Source organism: Cebus imitator, unplaced genomic scaffold, assembly GCF_001604975.1.
Source record: "Cebus imitator isolate Cc_AM_T3 unplaced genomic scaffold, Cebus_imitator-1.0 Scaffold72, whole genome shotgun sequence".
Taxonomy (NCBI): domain Eukaryota; kingdom Metazoa; phylum Chordata; class Mammalia; order Primates; family Cebidae; genus Cebus; species Cebus imitator.
In genome coordinates this window covers 2374934-2392679 of record NW_016107387.1, presented here as the reverse complement: position 1 = coordinate 2392679, position 17746 = coordinate 2374934, and the positions used below count along the sequence as shown (strand labels likewise).

General features: G+C 43.5%; 1 protein-coding gene across 7 annotated transcripts in view; it reads left to right on the top strand.

The window, feature by feature from the left end:
- Positions 1 to 17746, top strand: part of DNAH9 (dynein axonemal heavy chain 9) — a 367598-nt gene that overhangs the window by 297085 nt on the left and 52767 nt on the right. For 6 of the 7 annotated variants that reach the window (XM_017531396.2, XM_017531398.2, XM_037739576.1 and 3 more), the window contains 3 exons: positions 1591 to 1713; positions 10892 to 11085; positions 13237 to 13385. In XM_017531396.2, coding sequence (XP_017386885.1) covers positions 1591 to 1713; positions 10892 to 11085; positions 13237 to 13385 — 466 coding nt within the window. Of the gene's footprint in view, positions 1 to 1590; positions 1714 to 10891; positions 11086 to 13236; positions 13386 to 17746 lie in introns of those variants that run through there. The other variant, XM_037739577.1, reaches the window with a different exon arrangement.

Genomic DNA, 17746 nt, shown 5'->3' with positions numbered 1-17746 from the left:
TTTTTTTTTTTTGTATTTTAAGTAGAGACAGGGTTTCACCATGTTGGCTAGGCTGGTCTCAAACTCCTGACCTCAGGTGAGCCACTTGCCTCACCCTACCAAAGTGCCGGGATTACAGGCATGAGCCACTGCATCCAGCCTAATTTACTTCCTTTTGCATATCTCTCTAATCATTTAGAATTGAAATTTTTTCCAGTATGTAAATTGGGAGCACAGACTATCACAAAGGCCCTTTCCAGTTCCAAAAGTCAGATATTTCATCACACTTCTGTGCTGACTCTGTTTGCACCTGTCAGGGCCTGCCTGAGTTCATGGCTGAGTGTTGCTGTGCCTCATCCCTCTTATCCTCTGTATTCCCCATTCCAGCCCAGAAGACAACTTGGCCTTTGCAGAAAAAAAAAAACAAAACACACACACACACACACGGGCCCCACCTCTGAGTGTGAATCATGAGCTCAAACCAAGCCAGATGCTTTTCTCTCCCTGTACACAGCTCTCTAATTCCCCATTCAAGCCTCTGCACTTTCCATTTCCCAGTCCAGGGAATGTCTTCCCTTCCTGTGAAAATATCCCCATCTCTTAGCTTCTCCAAGACCCAGTCCAAAACTGCTTGTAGGAAAGACACATGACCACATAAGTTTGTTGCAGTGCTATTTACAATAGCAAAGACTTGGAACCAACCCAAATTCCCATCAATGAGAGACTAGATAAAGAAAAGGTGGCACATATACACCACGGAATACTATGCAGCCATAGAAAAGAACAAGTTCATGTCCTTTGCAGGGACATAGATGAAGCTGGAAACCATCATTCTCAGTAAACTGACACAGGAACAGAAAACCAAACACGTGTTCTCACTCATAAGTGGGAGCTGAACAATGAAAACACATGGACATAGGGAGGGGAACGTCACATACCAGGGCCTGTCGGAGGGTGAGGGGAAAGGGGAGGGATAGCATTAGGACAAATACCTCATGCCTGTGAGGCTCACAGCCTAGGTGACAGGTTGATAGGTGCAGCAAACCACCGTGACACATGTATACCTATGTAACAAAACTGCATGTTCTACACATGTGTCCCAGAACTTAAAATTTTTTTTAAAAAACTACTTATAGGAAGGTTAGTCAAATTAGTTTCTTTCTGCCCCTCACTTGCTGCTAACTCCTCTATTCTGTAACTCCTTTAGCATTATTGATTCCTATCTGCATTTCTATCTGGCATGTATTCATGTGTCACTTTGACGTTCTCCTCAGATCATGCCACTTGTATGTGTCATCTGCTCAATTAGATTGCAGAAACATACTCTGTGGCTTTTATGATTGATATATAATAAATGCTTATTAACCAAGATATAGTCACTCACTATGTGCAGTTAAATCACCCTGATATTTGGGGTGAAAATAGATGGATGTAGAAATAATGTATGTGAATACACACTTCCTTCCATTCTACCCTCACTAAATTACCAAAATTGATGGGGAAAACTCTAGTATTAGAGGCAGCAATAATTATTCTGAGTGACAACCCCTAAGATTTCTAAGACTCTGGCTACAAGCTAAAGAAATGCAGTGTCATTTCTCCACATTGCAGATTCTCCTCATGAACCGAGAAGTCAACGCAGCAGAGTTGGATTTCCTGCTTCGATCTCCAGTGCAGACAGGCACCACGAGCCCAGTGGAGTTCCTCTCCCATCAGGCGTGGGGCGCCGTCAAGGTCAGTATTGACCCCCTAGAAAAAAGCCAAGCTCTCATCTCTCAGAGTTTACCCCTGACACTGGTCCCGTGAAGTCAGCAGGGCTCTCTTTTGGTTCAAGCATGGAACTGTGTTAAACATGGGGTACATCCCTGTCCCTTCATCCCCACAGCAAGCACATCTTTCCTGGGCCTGCAGAGAAGAAGTAGGTACTTGCTGGTGTATGAGGGCTCTGCCTCCAGGGAGTGAGGAAACTGGAAGTTCACGCGATCTCCCCTGAGTTAGCTGAGCTGCTACCTACCAGGGCTTGAGGCTGGAACATGGGCTCCTCGGTGAGTCCCTGGGGTTGATGCGGAGAGGCTGCCACAGCATTTCCATAAAACAGGCAGGTGCCAGGGCTCTATTCAGCATCTGAATCCTAAATCAGACTCAAAGCAGAAATGCATTACAGCCTGGGATGTGCCACAGTTAATAATAGCTCTTATATATTGAGTCCTTTGGAAATGCCTTACCTTATTTAATTCTCATATCCGCCTGGGCAATAGGTATTATTTGTTCCCATTTAACATAGGGGGAAACAGCTCCCACACTTACCAGACACCCAGGACACAAATTTTGGTCTGTCTGATGGCAGAGCCTATTTTCATTCCATGTCATGCAGCTTAGTTTAGCCGGGATTCTGTGAGTGTTGAAAAGATCACAAACTATAAGTTCCAGCTGAACCCAGTGGCTCACGCCTGTAATCCCAGCACTTTGGAAGGTCAAGGCAGGTGGATCACAAGGTCAAGAGATGGAGACAATCCTGGCCAACATGGTAAAACCCAATCTGTACTAAAAATATAAAAAATTAGCTAGGCATGATGGCGTGCACCTGTAGTCCCAGCTACTTAGGAGGCTGAGGCAGGATGATCGCTTGAACCCAGGAGGCAGAGGTTGCAGTGAGCCGAGATGGTGCCACTGCACTCCAGCCTGGCGACAGAGTGAGACTCCATCTCAAAAAACAAACAAACAAACAAAAAACTATAAGGTCCTTTCAGTAGATGCAATGCCTGTACTCACAAATACTGACACAATGCCTGGCAGGGAATGCTGAGTGAGGCAACACCAGCTCACTCCAGAGAGTCCAGGCCTGCACTCTGTGCAGGCAGTGAGCATCCATGGAAGGTGTCAGTACCGTGTGAGGAATAGCATCTGCATAAGATGAATCTTGTTTATGATCTGCCATGTTTGTTGCATTTTATAGATGTTTAGTAGCACAAAGAAGTATTAGAGGGAATTAATATGATTGGCTTTCTTTCTCTTTATTTTTTTAAATGGTTTGAGACAACAATTCATATCCAATTTTAAGAAATAGGCCAGGCACAGTGGCTTATGCCTGTAATCCCAGCACTTTGGGAGGCCGAGGTGGGCAGATCATGAAGTCAAGAGATTGAGACCATTCTGGCCATCATGTTGAAACCCCATCTCTACTAAAATACAAAAATTAGCTGGGTGTGTATGGTACACACCTGTAGTCCCAGCTACTTGGGGAGGCTGAGGCAGGAGAATTGCTTGAACCTGGGAGGCGGAGGTTGCAGTAAGCCCAGATTGCACCACTGCACTCCAGCCTGGCACCTGGTGACAAAACAAGACTCTGTCACAAAAAAAAAAAAAAAAAAGGAAAGAAATAATACAGAGATATCCCTTGTACCATTTTCTGCAATGGTAACATCTTGCAATACTATAGTACAATAACACATCTGGGAAATTTAACATTGAAACAATCCACTGATCTTACTCTGATTTTGCCAGTTTTACATGTATGTGGTGTAGATTCCTATAATCACACCACACTTACAGAAAGTTCCATCAATACAAGGACCTCTCATGTTGGCCTTCTATTACCACATCTTTCCTCATCTACTTCCTAATACCTACCAACCAGTAATCTGTTCTCCATTTGTATAATCTTCTGTCATCTCAAGGATGTTACATAAATGGAATTATACAGTATGCAACCATGTGGGATTGGTGTGCTCATTCAGCGTGATTCCCTTGATAGCCATCCAAGTAGTTTTACTTTATAACTAAAGCCTAGAACTTAATCATTTATATGCATGCTGTCCCCTTCAAAGGAGTCATCTCAGGAAATTCTAGGCTCATTCCATTATTGCTACCATCGCTCAAAAATCATTTTCTGACTTCTTTTTCAGAGCCTCTATTGTTTTAACCAACTTTAGGGCTATATCCAAACCAAGGGTTATCACACTTTTTCTGCAAAGGGCCACTCAGTAAATATCTCCATCTTTACATCTTCACCTGGCTGCCTTCCCTCTGTGAGTCTCTGTCTCTCAGCTTCTTATAAGGGCACCAGTTATATTGGATTAGGGCCCACACTAGTGACTTCATCTCAACTTGATTACATCTGCAAAGACCCTGTTTCCAAATAAGGTCACAGTCACAAGTCCAGGAGGTTAGTTCTTTACTATGTATTTTGGAGGGACACAATTTACTCCAAAACAATTATGAGGGGCACTTAAACTTTGTAAGCCAGACTCTGTAGCAACTACTCAACACTGCCCAAAGCTATACACAGTATGTAAATGAATGGACATGGCTGAGTTCTAATAAAACTTTATTGACAAAAACAGGTGGTGGGCCAGATTGGGCCTGTAAGCTATAGTTTGCCAATCTCTGATCTAAATAATAAAGTTGTAATTTGATTTTCATTTAATTGTATTTGTCCTTCTGGGCCCAATCTGGTGAATGAGAAGGGAAATAATATATTGGAGAAAAAAATAAAGGGGAACTCCATCCACAACAGAAACCCAAATTACAAAGTTACAAAATGCCTAAGAATGATTACAGTAAATGCAGAGAAGTGGAAACCATCCATTTTCCTGGACTACACAAGATACAAATGAATAGACACACTTTAGAGTAGCACTGTTCAAAAGAAATATAATGCAAACCACTTAAATAATTTTAAATTTTCTATAGCTGCATTTAAAAATGGTTAAAATTGACTGGGCTTGGTAGCTCATGCCTGTAATCCCAACACTTGGGAAGGCCAAGGCGGGCAGATCATCTGAGGTCAGGAGTTGGAGACCAGCCTGGCCAACATGGTGAAAACCCATGTCTACTAAAATTACAAAATTAGCCAGGTGAGGTGACGTATGCCTGTAATCCCACTTACTTGGGAAGCCGAGGCTGGAGAATTGCTTGAACCTGGGAGGTGGAGGTTGCAGTGAGCTGAGATTGCACCATTGTACACTAGCCTGGGTGACAAGAGTGAAACTCCATCCCAAAAAAAAAAGGATAAAATTAATTTTAGTAAGATATTTTCTTTAAGCCAGTATAGCCAAAATATTTCAATAGGCAGTTGTTATAAAATTATTACTGAGATATTTTGTATTTTCATACTAAGGCTTTGAAATCTGGTGAATGTTTTTTACACTTATAACTCATCTCAATTCAGATGCCAAATTTTCATCCAAAACATTTGTATTGAGATTTCATAGAATTTAGAGTTAAAATGGTTGATTCATATACCCAAGTTGTTCCAACAATCTTTAGAAGTTTTCCAACTAATAAAACAAATCCTATTTTCTACACTTGAATTTTAAGACCATTAAAATTAAATGCAATTAAAAATTCAGTCTCTCAGTCCCACAGCCATATTTCAAGTACGTGGGAGTCACTCGTTTCCAGTGGCTACCTTGTAGGATAGTATGGCCCAGAGCTAGAGAATAATTTCTTGCAGTCTGATCCTTTACGGAAAATAAGTTAGGTCTGTAAAGCAGTTGTGAATGAACCCCTTTTGCAGAATTGGAGCAACGATGGAGATGGACGAATTAATGCAGGCTGTGGAGTGAGACATTCTTGGATTCAAGTTCAAGCTTTTGTGTGTGGTTTCTGACATGTTGTCTCATTCCTCTGGGCCTTGGTTTCCTCATCTGCAAAATGGTCATTATAATACCTTTCTCACAAGGCTATGTAAGACACAGAGTAAATGCTAAATCAATGGAAGCTGATTGGTTATGGTTGCTGTATTTGTTTCCTAGAGCTGTTCTCACAAGCTGCTACAAATGGCATGGCTTAAAACAACAGAAATCTGTTCTCTCACAGTTGCTGAGGCTGAAAGCCGAAATTAAGGTGTTGGCAGGGCCATGCTTCCTCCAGAGGCTCTGGGGAAGGATGCTTCCTTGCCTTTTCCAGCTTCTCGTAGCCCCTGGTATCTTTTGCTTTGTGGCAGCATAACTCCAGTGTCTCTCTCCATCTCCACATCTTCACATGGCTGTCTTCCCTCTGTGAGTCTCTGCCTTTCCACTTCTTACAAGGACACCAGTCATATTAGATGAGGGTCCACACTAGTGACCTCATCGTAACTTGATTACATCTCCAAAGACCCTCTTTCCAAATAAGATCATATTCACAAGTCCAGGAGGTTAGTTCTTCAGTATATATTTTGGGGGATACAATTCACCCCATAAAAATCGTGATTATTAATTACCCAGCTATCTGGTGTCTACGTGTTGTGGTAGATATGGATTGTACCACATAGAATTTGTCCAAAGAAGGAAAAACTTTCAGGAGCTGCAATTGGACGAAGTACAGTTGCCCCTCTTTGTACTACTCCACAAAGCTCTCTGCAGCAAAAGCCGTAAGGAATAAATGATTCAGAAGCACTCTTCGGTGCTTTCATTTCACAAAGCTCAACCCAAAAGCTACGTACAATTTAGTTTCATTCCGCTTTTCACAAAATGGATTGTTTGGTTCACTTTACCTTGCTTCACTTTGTTTTTTTGTTTTGTTTTGTGAGCTAAGCTCATCTGGCTGTTCAAAGGCGTTTGCCAGCTAGAGCTTTATCTCTTTGTGTGAATTTGTTAGGAAGAGCAGCAAAGTCCAGACCCATCAAACTCAAGCACAGCACAGGACGTGAGCAGGTGAAACACAATGCATTATGTAGTATTCATTGGCGAAGCCTTTGATGAATGCTCTTTTTAAGTGTTTGGTTGGATTTTAGCCTAAAGAAACAAAATAAGTATAATTGAATAGGACATGATTTTTAAAAAAAATTAAGCATTCTATCTCATGAAGAAGACTGATTGTCTTGTTTCCACAGAAGAACTAATAAGCAGATAATGAATGAAATATTTGTGATAAAATACTGCTTTTATTAATATCCTTTTAAGGGTTTTTTAGGTTCCATCAAATATGGAACTTGCAGGTAATGGGCACATTGTGTTGTTCATTAGAAAATCTCATCTGTGATGAAGGCCTTTGTTAGCCTTTGAAAAGGCCCCTCACTACCACTCTGGTTGCCAATTTAGCTCAGTTGTATTTTGCTACACAGCCCAAAGTAATTAGGTTAATTAGTCATTTCCATTTAGCTTATTAGAAGGCTAGAAATCCCTTTTCCTCATTTGGAAGATTAAATGTTGCAATTGTATTCAATCTAGAGCTTCAAGAAAGTATGTTTCAGAACCAGTCCTGGCAGCTGGGAGCACTGATCACAGTGTAATTTGCTCAGTTTTGTGGAGATGCCAGGGAGGGTTCCAGGACTGCAGAAGGGTTAATAATGATGCATACTGGGAAGAGGTGGGGAATGGCTGCCTGGAAGAAGATGAAAGTCAGCTCCTCAGCACAGAGAGGAATAATTACAGCAGCTGCAGCTTTCTTAGCCTGTCAAGAGCCCTCCTGCTGACCAGGCAGATGTCAAATCTTATTAACTGAGCATTTCCTAAGTGCCAGGCACCCTGCTAGGCCTAAGGCGTACAAAGAGGCCTACAAACGTTCTTGCCCGCAGGGAACTCACAGTCTTGTGGGAGTAACAGACAAGTAAACCAGCAATTGCAATTCAGTAGCCATAGGAGCCCCCAAGGAAGGAAAAGGAAGAGTGATACAGCCTTCAAAGCACTTGTATCTACATTAGAGTATGAGATATGGCAGACCGCATTACTCAGCCTCATTTTCCAAATGAAAAACAAAGCAAAACAAAACAAAAACCTCCCAAGGGTTTTACAACAAGCTCCAAGTCCACTGACTCAAAAGTGGTGGTGCTGGGGCCAGAACTCCAGTCCCCCGTGCCACCTGCACCGCTCTGCGGACCACTCCACACTACTTACCTGCACCAGTGAAGGAGCACTCCCTGGTCCAAATGGTCCACGGAGCCCATGTGAAGGGATATGTAAAGCCGGGACACATGTTCATTTCCACGGGACAACAGTCTCTGCAAGCCCACGTCACATGCTTCTGTTCCTCTCTTGCTGTTCCTGTTTCCAGGAAAGCAAAAGACTCCTCTGTAGCAATCAGGCTGCTTCCTATCAGGCCTTACACTCTCCCTCCTCCAGGCTTTAGCTCTTCTTGATCCTTCCCCCACCAAAAAAAAAAAAAAATTCCTTTCCTTCTCTCTACCTCTCTCTCTGCCCAACAGAATTCTACATACCTACCAAGGCCTCCCTCATCTCCTTTCTCCCTAACCTAGGACTGCAGGCTCCTGGAAGGCTTGTGTTTGTGTTGTTGCTATTTACCATTGCCTTCCCAAGTATCTGGTAAGTAGTAGGAATTGAATAAATGTCAAAAGAATGAATGAATTAGTTCACATAAAAAGATTATATTGGGTTCCCAAAAACTCATGCCACTGTGGTAGGTACTTTAGACACACCATCTAGTCTAGCTTTTAATGTCCTTGGGGAAACCAGGCATGCAGGCACAGTTGAATAATGAAGGCAAGAGTGCAGGTAATTAAGTATCTAACTGAGTGATGTTGTTGTGGGCACGCTAAAGAAATAGAACAGACCTCCTACGCAAACACCCAAAATATGGTTCCAACATCAAGACGGATGATGCTACATCCATACTAAGAGGGTATGAGAAAGTTTATTACCCAGATAATGTGGTTTTCTAGGAAGAGCAGAGGATCTCCCAAGCAGACTGCAAATGGCTTGAGAGTGCCAGAAAAGGAGAGTGCCTTGAGTATTATGATGCTTAGGGGGTGGGGCCAAGACGAGGGTACCTATGCATGGGCAGGGGCTTGCCTGGTACCACTTCCCTCCAGAACCAAAAGAGGGAGTGCCCAGGGCAGAAGGGGTAGAGGAAAGGATGAGGTTTAAAAGCTATCAGCAGTCAAACATCTAAAAGTCAAACTCTTGGCTGGGCGTGGTGGCTCATGCCTGTGATCCAAGCACTTTGGATGCCAAGGCGGGTGGATCACCTGAGGTTGGGAGTTCAAGACCAGCCTGAGCAACATGGTGAAACCCTGTCTTTTAAAAAAAAAAAAAAAAAAAGTCAAACTCTTTATTAAAGCTATCAGCAGTGAAACATCTAAAAAAGTCAAACTCTTTATTAAAGATGTCAACTCTGCAAGTAGTGGTAAGTCAGGGATGTCCAATCTTTTGGCTTCCCTAGGCCACATTTGAAGAAGAAGAAGAATTATCTTGGACCACGCATAAAACACATTAACACTAATGATAGTTGATGAACAAGATATGTGTGTGTGTGTGTGTGTGTGTGTGTGTGTGTGTGTATACACATACATCGTGCCTGGGAGTGGTGACTCACGCCTGTAATCCCAGCACTTTGGGAGGCCAAGTTGGGTGGGTCACCAGGTCAGGATTTCAAGACCAGCCTGGCCAATATGGTAAAACTCGTCTCTCCTAAAAATACAAAAAGTAGCTGGACGTGGTAGTGCAGTCCTGTAATCCCAGCTACTCAGGAGGCTGAGGTAGGAAAATTGCTTGATCCCAGGAGGCGGAGGTTGCAGTGAGCCAAGATCATGCCACTGTACTCCAGCCTGGGTGGCAGAGCAAGACTCTGTCTCAAAAAAAAATAAATATTTATATACATGTGTGTGTGTGTGTGTGTGTGTGTATGTGTGTCTGTATATATATATACATATATATATATACACATATACTTACACACACACACACACACACACACACACACACACACACACATATATGTATCGCCAAAAAAACTCATAATGTTTCATGAAAATTTATGAACTTGTGTTGGGCCACCTTCAAAGCCATCCTAGGCCACATGCGGCCAAAGGCCATGGGTTGGACAAGCTTGCTCTAAGTGGTTTGCAAAAGGATGGAGGGTCTACATGTTCTACATTAGGAAGGATGGCCCGAGGGAGGTTGCAGGTTTTCAACTGGACTTTAACAACTTGTAGAGACTTAACATATAACGAGTGTGACTAACACAAGGAAAGGAAGAAGTGGAATGTGGCAGAAAAGAAAGCAGGACTTTACATATGGTAGAAGCAGTATGAACAAGGAATTGAGTTGGGAATGAGTCAGGCGCATTTCCAAGGTTGGGGGCAGATATGCTCAGAGTGGGACAGAGTAAGACCCATGGTTTAGTGGACAGATTGAAGAGAGGCACCAAACGAAGAGATCTGTCTTCCAAGTTATGCATTTGGACTTAATCCTTATAGAAATAGACAAACCATGGAAATTTTAAGAGTTGGCATTAATACAGAGTATGTAAATGATTCTACAGACATTTTGAGAGGAGAATTGACAAGGTTTGGTGACAGTGAGTTTGAGAAGGAAAGGGAGAAGTCACTAACTTTTTTATTTTTTTGAGATGGCATCTTGCTCTGTCGCCAGGCTGGAGTGCAGTGGCACGATCTCAGCTCACTGCAGCCTCCATCTCCCAGGTTCAAGTGATTCCCCTGCCCCAGCCTTCTGAGTAGCTGGGACTACAGGCGCACGCCAAAACACCCAGCTAATTTTTTGTATTTTAGTAGAGATGGGTTTCACCATGGACAGAATGGTCTCGATCTCCTGACCTCGTGATCCACCTGCCTCAGCCTCCCAGAGTTCTGGGATTACAGGCATGAGCCACCATGCCCAGCCAGAAGTCACTAACTTTAGGTGTCCAAGTTTCATGGCCAGAATAACCATAATGCCTCTTCTTGTCCCTCTTGTCCATGTACACACCGACACACAGGGTGGCTCAGTCGCTACTAATAATACCACAAACATTTTATGTGCTAAATCTTGCCTATTATTGGAACACTTTGCTAAGTTCACCAAAATGCTTCCTCTTTCTTGATTTTTCCTTGGGGATGATCCACAGCTCTAGACAAGAGTATAAACGAGATAGAACTGTGTATATAATACCATCTTGCTCCTCAGTCCCCCAACACAATGCAAATGACAGCTCTCTGGAGAAACTGCATTTCAGATTCTCTGAAATTTCCCAGGTACTTTCATCAATGGAAGAATTCTGTAATCTGGATCGGGACATAGAGGGATCTGCTAAGAGCTGGAAAAAGTTTGTGGAGTCCGAATGTCCTGAGAAAGAGAAGCTCCCACAGGAGTGGAAGAACAAGACAGCTCTGCAGCACCTCTGCATGATGAGAGCCATGCGGCCCGACCGGATGACCTATGCTATGCAGTAGGAAATAGGGTGGGGGAAGGCCCAGCATAGGCACGAGGCAAGGGCAACCTCAGGACAGCTGGACTAGCAGGGCTGAGCTCCAAGGCCATATGTCTATAGTAGATTCCTGGGGCTAGAGGGTGGGAATGGAAATTAACTAAATAGCCATGAGGAATCTCCTTGGTGTGATGTAAATGTCCTAAAACTGGATTATGATAAAGATTGTACAACCTGGTAAATTTATTAAAGATTATTGAATAGTACACTTAAAATGGGAAAACCTTATAGTATGTCAATTATACCCCAATAAAGTTATTTTAAAAAGAATAAAGAAGTTATAGGCCATGGAGTCTATACTGGCTAGGAAAGGAGTGATTAGAATAAGGTCATGATAGAAAAATATCAGGGAGGGCCTGGGTGTGGTGGTTCACACCTGTAATCCCAGCATGTTGGGAGGCCAAGGCAGTTGATTACTTAAGGTCAGGAGTTCGAGACCAGCCTGGCCAATGTGGTGAAACCTCATCTCTACTAAAAATACAAGAAAATTAGCTGTCATGGTGGTGCACACCTGTAATCCAAACTACTCAGGGGGCCAAGATAGGAGAATTGCTTGAACCTAGGAGGCAGAGGTTGCAGTCAGCCAAGATCACACCACTGTACTCCAGCCTGGGCAACAGAGAGAGACTCTGTCTCAAAAAAAAAAAAAAAAAAAAAAGAAGAAGAAGAAGAAGGAAAAATACCAGGGAGGCCCAAATACTGAAATTCCTGCATTCGTAGTGGCCCCCAATACAGGCAAAGAATAGGTGAAGTCAGGTGTTACATTGCTAAGGAACTGTAATGATAAAACACTTGGGCCAAAGGGTGGGATGTTCCCATTTTTGTTTCCTGCCATTTAACAAGTTCCCAAGTAATGACAGCGATGACTGTGTAGCCATAGAATTAGGTTGCTGAAAGGGAGAAGAAACAAAGATCACTTGAGCTGAGGTCACTAAGAATCTACAGGATTGTCCATATGGATGTTGATGTCACCCAGGCTGAAAGAGAGAAAGTCACTGAAGGAGGAGAGTGACCGAAGGGGAACAGATGACATTGATGTGCAGAGGCAATGGTGACACAGACAGGGGAAATGAGCCCCTGAGGAGCCACAAGAGTGGGGAGTGAATGGCTTGAAAACTGGTGGGCAGTGAGCTGGACCCTGATTCCTCTTGCCAATCCTAAGGCAGGTGTAGGAGGATGAGCCCAGTCAAGAAGGCTACAGGAAAAATAGTGTTCCTAGGGGAGAGTACAAGTCTCCGTTAAGACCAGGAGCTGGGACCAGGCCCAGTGATTCACACCTGTAATCCCAGCACTTTGGGAGGCCAAGGCCGGTGGATCCCAGGGTCAGAAGTTCTAAACCAGCCTGACCAACATGGTGAAACCCTGTCTCAACTAAAAATACAAAAATTAGCTGGGCATGGCAGCACATGCCTGTAGTCCCAGCTACTCAAGAGGCTAAGGCAGGAGAATCACTTGAACCCAGGAGGCGGAGATTGCAGTATACCAAGATCACGCCACCGCACTCCAGCCTAGGTGCAGAGTGAGACTCTGTCTCAAAAAAATAAAAAAATTAAAAAAAAAAACACAGGAGCTGGGTCAGACATTCAGTAAATGGTTCTAGCTAGGAAGATTTGTTTAGCACAAAATGTCACACTTTGGACAGGAACACTGATAAGTTGAGTGAGATGAAAGGAGAGAGAGAATAATAAAACATGAGAGAATAGAGTACCATAAGGCCTTAAATCTTGGGTAAGGATGGGAGATAGCTGGATAGGACATATAGAGGATTTTGCCTACAAACTTTCTGAAGGCACTTCACAAACTTTCTGAAGTGTCCTGCTGGGTGGGATGGTGTGAGAAGCCACCAGGCTCCCCAGAGGGAGTCAGCGATGGCCTGGCTGGATGGGGCTTCCAGGGGAGCCCAGATCCAGGTAAGCAGCCTGGCAGCTAGCAGCACAGGTTGTAAATGTGGACTTAATAAGCAGTGAACTTGGAGCCAGTCCTAGCTCTGTAACTACCAAACCCATGACCTTGAGCACGTTCTTTCATTTCTATAGACCTCCGTTTTTCAAATGTTACTGTTCTGTGGCTGCTACGTATATATAAATATATATGTGCTTTTTTTTCTGGCAGAAATTTTGTTGAAGAGAAGTTAGGAAGCAAATACGTGGTGGGAAGAGCACTAGATTTTGCAGCCTCATTTGAAGAATCAGGACCAGCCACTCCCATGTTTTTTATCCTGTCTCCAGGGGTGGACCCACTGAAGGATGTCGAGAGTCAAGGTGAGAAAGGCACCATCTTGGACCAGGGCTGCAGTTGCCCCCATGCACTTTCATTTTGGGGATCTATTGATTTCTGTTTTCTGGATTCAAGCTTTATTATACTTGGGGATCTATTGATTTCTCTTCAAGCTTCATTTTTGGGGTCTATTGATTTCTCCTTTCTGGACTCAAGCTTCAAATACTCAACATTTGCAAATCATACAGAAGTCAGGGTCATTGCTGAAATAAAATCAGAAGATCACCACCAGGGAGAAAAAGGGCCACTCTGGGCTATAAATGGCAGAACTCACAGTCCTAGTTTCATGAGGAGGCCTCTTTCCCTCCACTCCACCTCACCCATTTCCCTTATCTTAACCAGAGCAATCTTTCTGAAATACTACTAGTATGATCTTTTCACAGGCCTCCACAGTGTGGCAATTCCTCAAAGACCTAGAGGGAGAAATACCGTTTGACCCAGCAATCTCATGACTGGTTATATACCCAAAGGAATAGAAATTATTCTATTAATATTATAAAAATACATGCATGCGTATGTTCACTGCAGCACTATTCACAATAGCAAAGACATGGAACCAACCCAAATTCTCATTAATGATAGACTGGATAAAGAAAATGTGGTATGGCTGGGCACAGTAGCTCACGCTGTAATCCCAGCACTTTGGGAGGCCGAGGCAGGTGAATCACCTGAGGTCAGGAGTTTGAGACCAGCCTGGCCAACATGATGAAACCCCACCTTTACTAAAATTACAAAAATTAGCTGGGTATGGTGGCGGGCACCTGTAATCCCAGCTACTCGGGAGGCTGAGGCAGGGGAATTGCTTGAACCTGGGAGGTGGAGGTTGCAGTGAGCCGAGATTGTGCTATTGCACTCCAGCCTGGGGGACAAGAACTAGACTTCATCTCTAAAAAAAAAAAAAAAAATAGAGCAGGGCACGATGGCTCATGCCTGTAATCCTAGCACTTTGGGAGGCTGAGGCAGGCAGATCACAAGGTCAGGAGAAGGAAACTATCCTGGCTAACACCCTGAAATCCCATCTCTAATAAAAATACAAAATATTAGCCGGGTGTGGTGGTGTACACCTGTAGTCCCAGTTACTCAGAAGGCTGAAAGGGGAGAATCGCTTGAACCCGGGAGTCAGAGGTTGCAGTGAGCCGAGATAGCACTGCTGCACTCCAGCCTGGGTGACAGAGTGAGACTCCATCTCAAAAAAGCAAAAATAGAAAAAGAAAATGCAGTACATATACACCATGGAATACTACACAGCCATGAAAAGGAATGAGATCATGTCCTTTTCAGGGACATGGATGATTGGAAGCCATTATCCTCCACCAACTGATGCAGGAACACAAAACCAAACACTGAATTTTCTCACTTGTAAGTGGGAGCTGAGTAATGAAAACACATGGGCACAAGGAGGGAAACAACACACACTGGGGCCTGTTGAGGGGGTGAGAGGGAGGAAGAGCATCAGGAAGAATAGCTAATGGACGCTGGGCTTAATACCTAGGGGATGGAATGATCTGAACAGCAAAGCATCATGGCACATGTTTACTTATGTAACAAATGAGCACATCCTGCACATGGACCACTGAACCTAAAATTGAAGAAACAGATAAAGAATGTTCAGCATGTCCAACTTCAAAGCCAAAAAACAACAACAAAAAAAAGGATAAGGGGTGGTGGAGACCAAGGTTTCATCATGCAGGCGAAGCTTCCAGGTAGCAGGCTTCAGAGAGAATAAACTGTAAGCGTTTCTTATCAGACTTAAAGCATCTGTCCTGGCTGGGTACCGTGGCTCACACCTGTAATCCCAGCAGTTTGGGAGGCCAAGGCAGGCGGATCACCTGAGGCTGGGAGTTTGAGGCCAGCCTGACCAACGTGGAGAAACCCCATCTCTACTAAAAATACAAAATTAGCCGGGTGTGGTGGCACATGCCTGTAATCATAGCTATTTAGGAGGCTGAGGCAGGAGAATTGCTTGAACCCAGGAGGTGCAGGTTGCAGTGAGCCAAGATGGTGCCATTGCACTCCAGCCTGGGCAACAAGAGGAAAACTCTATCTCAAAAAAAAAAAAAAAAAAAAGGAGTCTGTCCCATCAGTAATTCCAAAAGAAAGCAGGGTATAATGAGGCACACCTGACCCCCACTTCCTATCATGGCCTGAACTAGTATTTCAGGTTAACTTTGGAATGTCCTTTGCTGAAAAGAGGGGTCCATTCAGATGGCTGGGAGGCTTAGGATTTTATTTTTTATTTATAAGTCTAGTATTACTTATGGAATGAAACATAAGAGCATATGCTTTGTGCCTTGGGAAAGGAGAGATAAAGCTAACTAGGCCCTAAAGAATGAATAAGATGCATACAATAAAATTGATAATAGAGAATTAAAAAATGAGAAGCAACAGCCCCCAGCTCCAGCCTTCCCGATACTCAGTCCCCTTCCCAGGCTCTATGCTTTTGTCCATTTCTGAATTTAGTTCTTTTGAGAATTACTTCTCATTTCCTCATAATAATCTTGTATCACCATTTTTGTATTTTGCAATTTTAGATAAAGTAGCTATTCCCGATAGGAAAAATGAGGATTTAGCACCCACTGTGTTCTCTCTGTGTCGTCTTAGATTCTCTATGTGTCCGTTTGGCACTGAGGCATCACAGAGCCCAATGCATTAGCTATACAGTTGTCCCTCCACATATATGGGGTGGGGACTGGGAGGTATTGGTTCAGTCCTGGCATATGCAAGTCCCATCATCAGCCCTGCCATCTGTATACACAGGCTTCACATTTCTCAGAAACTGCTGTATTTTCATCTGAGTTTGGTTGAAAGAAATCCATGTATTAGTGGACCTACACCATTCAAACCTGTGTTGTTCAATGGTCAACTATACTGTCTTTTTCTATATCCTTTTAAAACAAAATTTTTAATTGACAAATAACTACATATTAATGAGACACATAGTGAAGTTTCTGTACACATCATACACAGTAGTCAGATCAGGGTGACTAGTATCGTGAGCAGCACAAAGACATAACAAGGTTCCCGCACATTTTGTGTCTTTCCACAGTATCAGTCTTTTACTGATGCTATTCCAGTCATAAAAGCCACAAGCTTCGTGGAGTTCCCAAGGAGGTAATTCTTCTTAGTATCTCCCATTTTCTCAGTAGTCAGAGCTGTAGGCAAATAGGCTCAAGCCATTCCAAAGTCAGTCAATATTGCAAACTATACATAATGGTATACGATTAAATCAATATAAATGTTATAAATTAAACATTCTGCATCCACCAAAGTCACATCTAACATCAAGAGAAAGGGGATTGGATGGGGGGTAGGAAAATGGGTTAACGAACCAATCCAAAGAGAACAACATGGACAAAAAGAATGTCCTGTCCTGGTCTGGGAAGTCCTTTAACGAACTGCAAGGAAGAGTCTTTGATGTGGGCTGAGCCTTCCGCGGATGCTGGGTGCTTACTACAATTAACAGCAAGACAGCGTCTGCCAAGACGGCTGTTTCGAGCTAGTAGTCCTCTGGTGAAGACCGATAGTGGGAGAATGTGCCTGGTTATGTCCTTATCTGGCTGGGTGCAGTCTCAGCTGATTAAGCAAACATCTGGTCCCTGTTGGTACGATCCCTTTTAAAATGTAAGACGGAGTCTTTTGCTAAGATGGAATTACTTATGCTCCAAACATTAGCATATTCACCAACTCAAACATTTAATCATTTCCTTGTGTTGGGAATGTTCCATATCCACCTTCTAGCTACCTGAAACTGTAAATTATTGTTAACTATAATCTTGATGCTCTGGTATTTGTGGCGTCACCGACTAGAGAGAGACTGCTGCTCGCAAAGCTAGCCAGTTCTTAGATACCGCAAAAGGCTCGTCTGGGAGTATGCAAAATAACCATCCAGAGTCTACACTCCCAATCATCACCTTTATCTAACTCTCACACACCAAGCCAATATCCTCACTGGCCTAAGTCAACACAGGGCCAGGTACCAGACTGGTAAGGACAGTCCCTAGGCTCCCAAACCCACGAAAATTACTCAAATTACCCAGTCCTAAACTGTTTCCCCTGCCCTGCCTTTGTTTCTCAGGGAAACCCCAAGACCCTGGCCTGCATATCCCCATGCTCCTTTCTGCCTCCTGACCAACCCGGCGCTCCCCCATATGGCCTTGCATGTATGGTGCATCTCCTGCTCTCAGGAAATGTAAGGAATAAAAATCTTTCAGTGGCATTTGCCACTCCATGACATCATTCAGACTCCTCCATCAATGAACATCCCCCACAGGTGCAAATGAGACACGCTGCTCCCAACCAAGACTCTCCTCGTTCTCCCAAATTTTTCAACAGCTGCATCAAGATA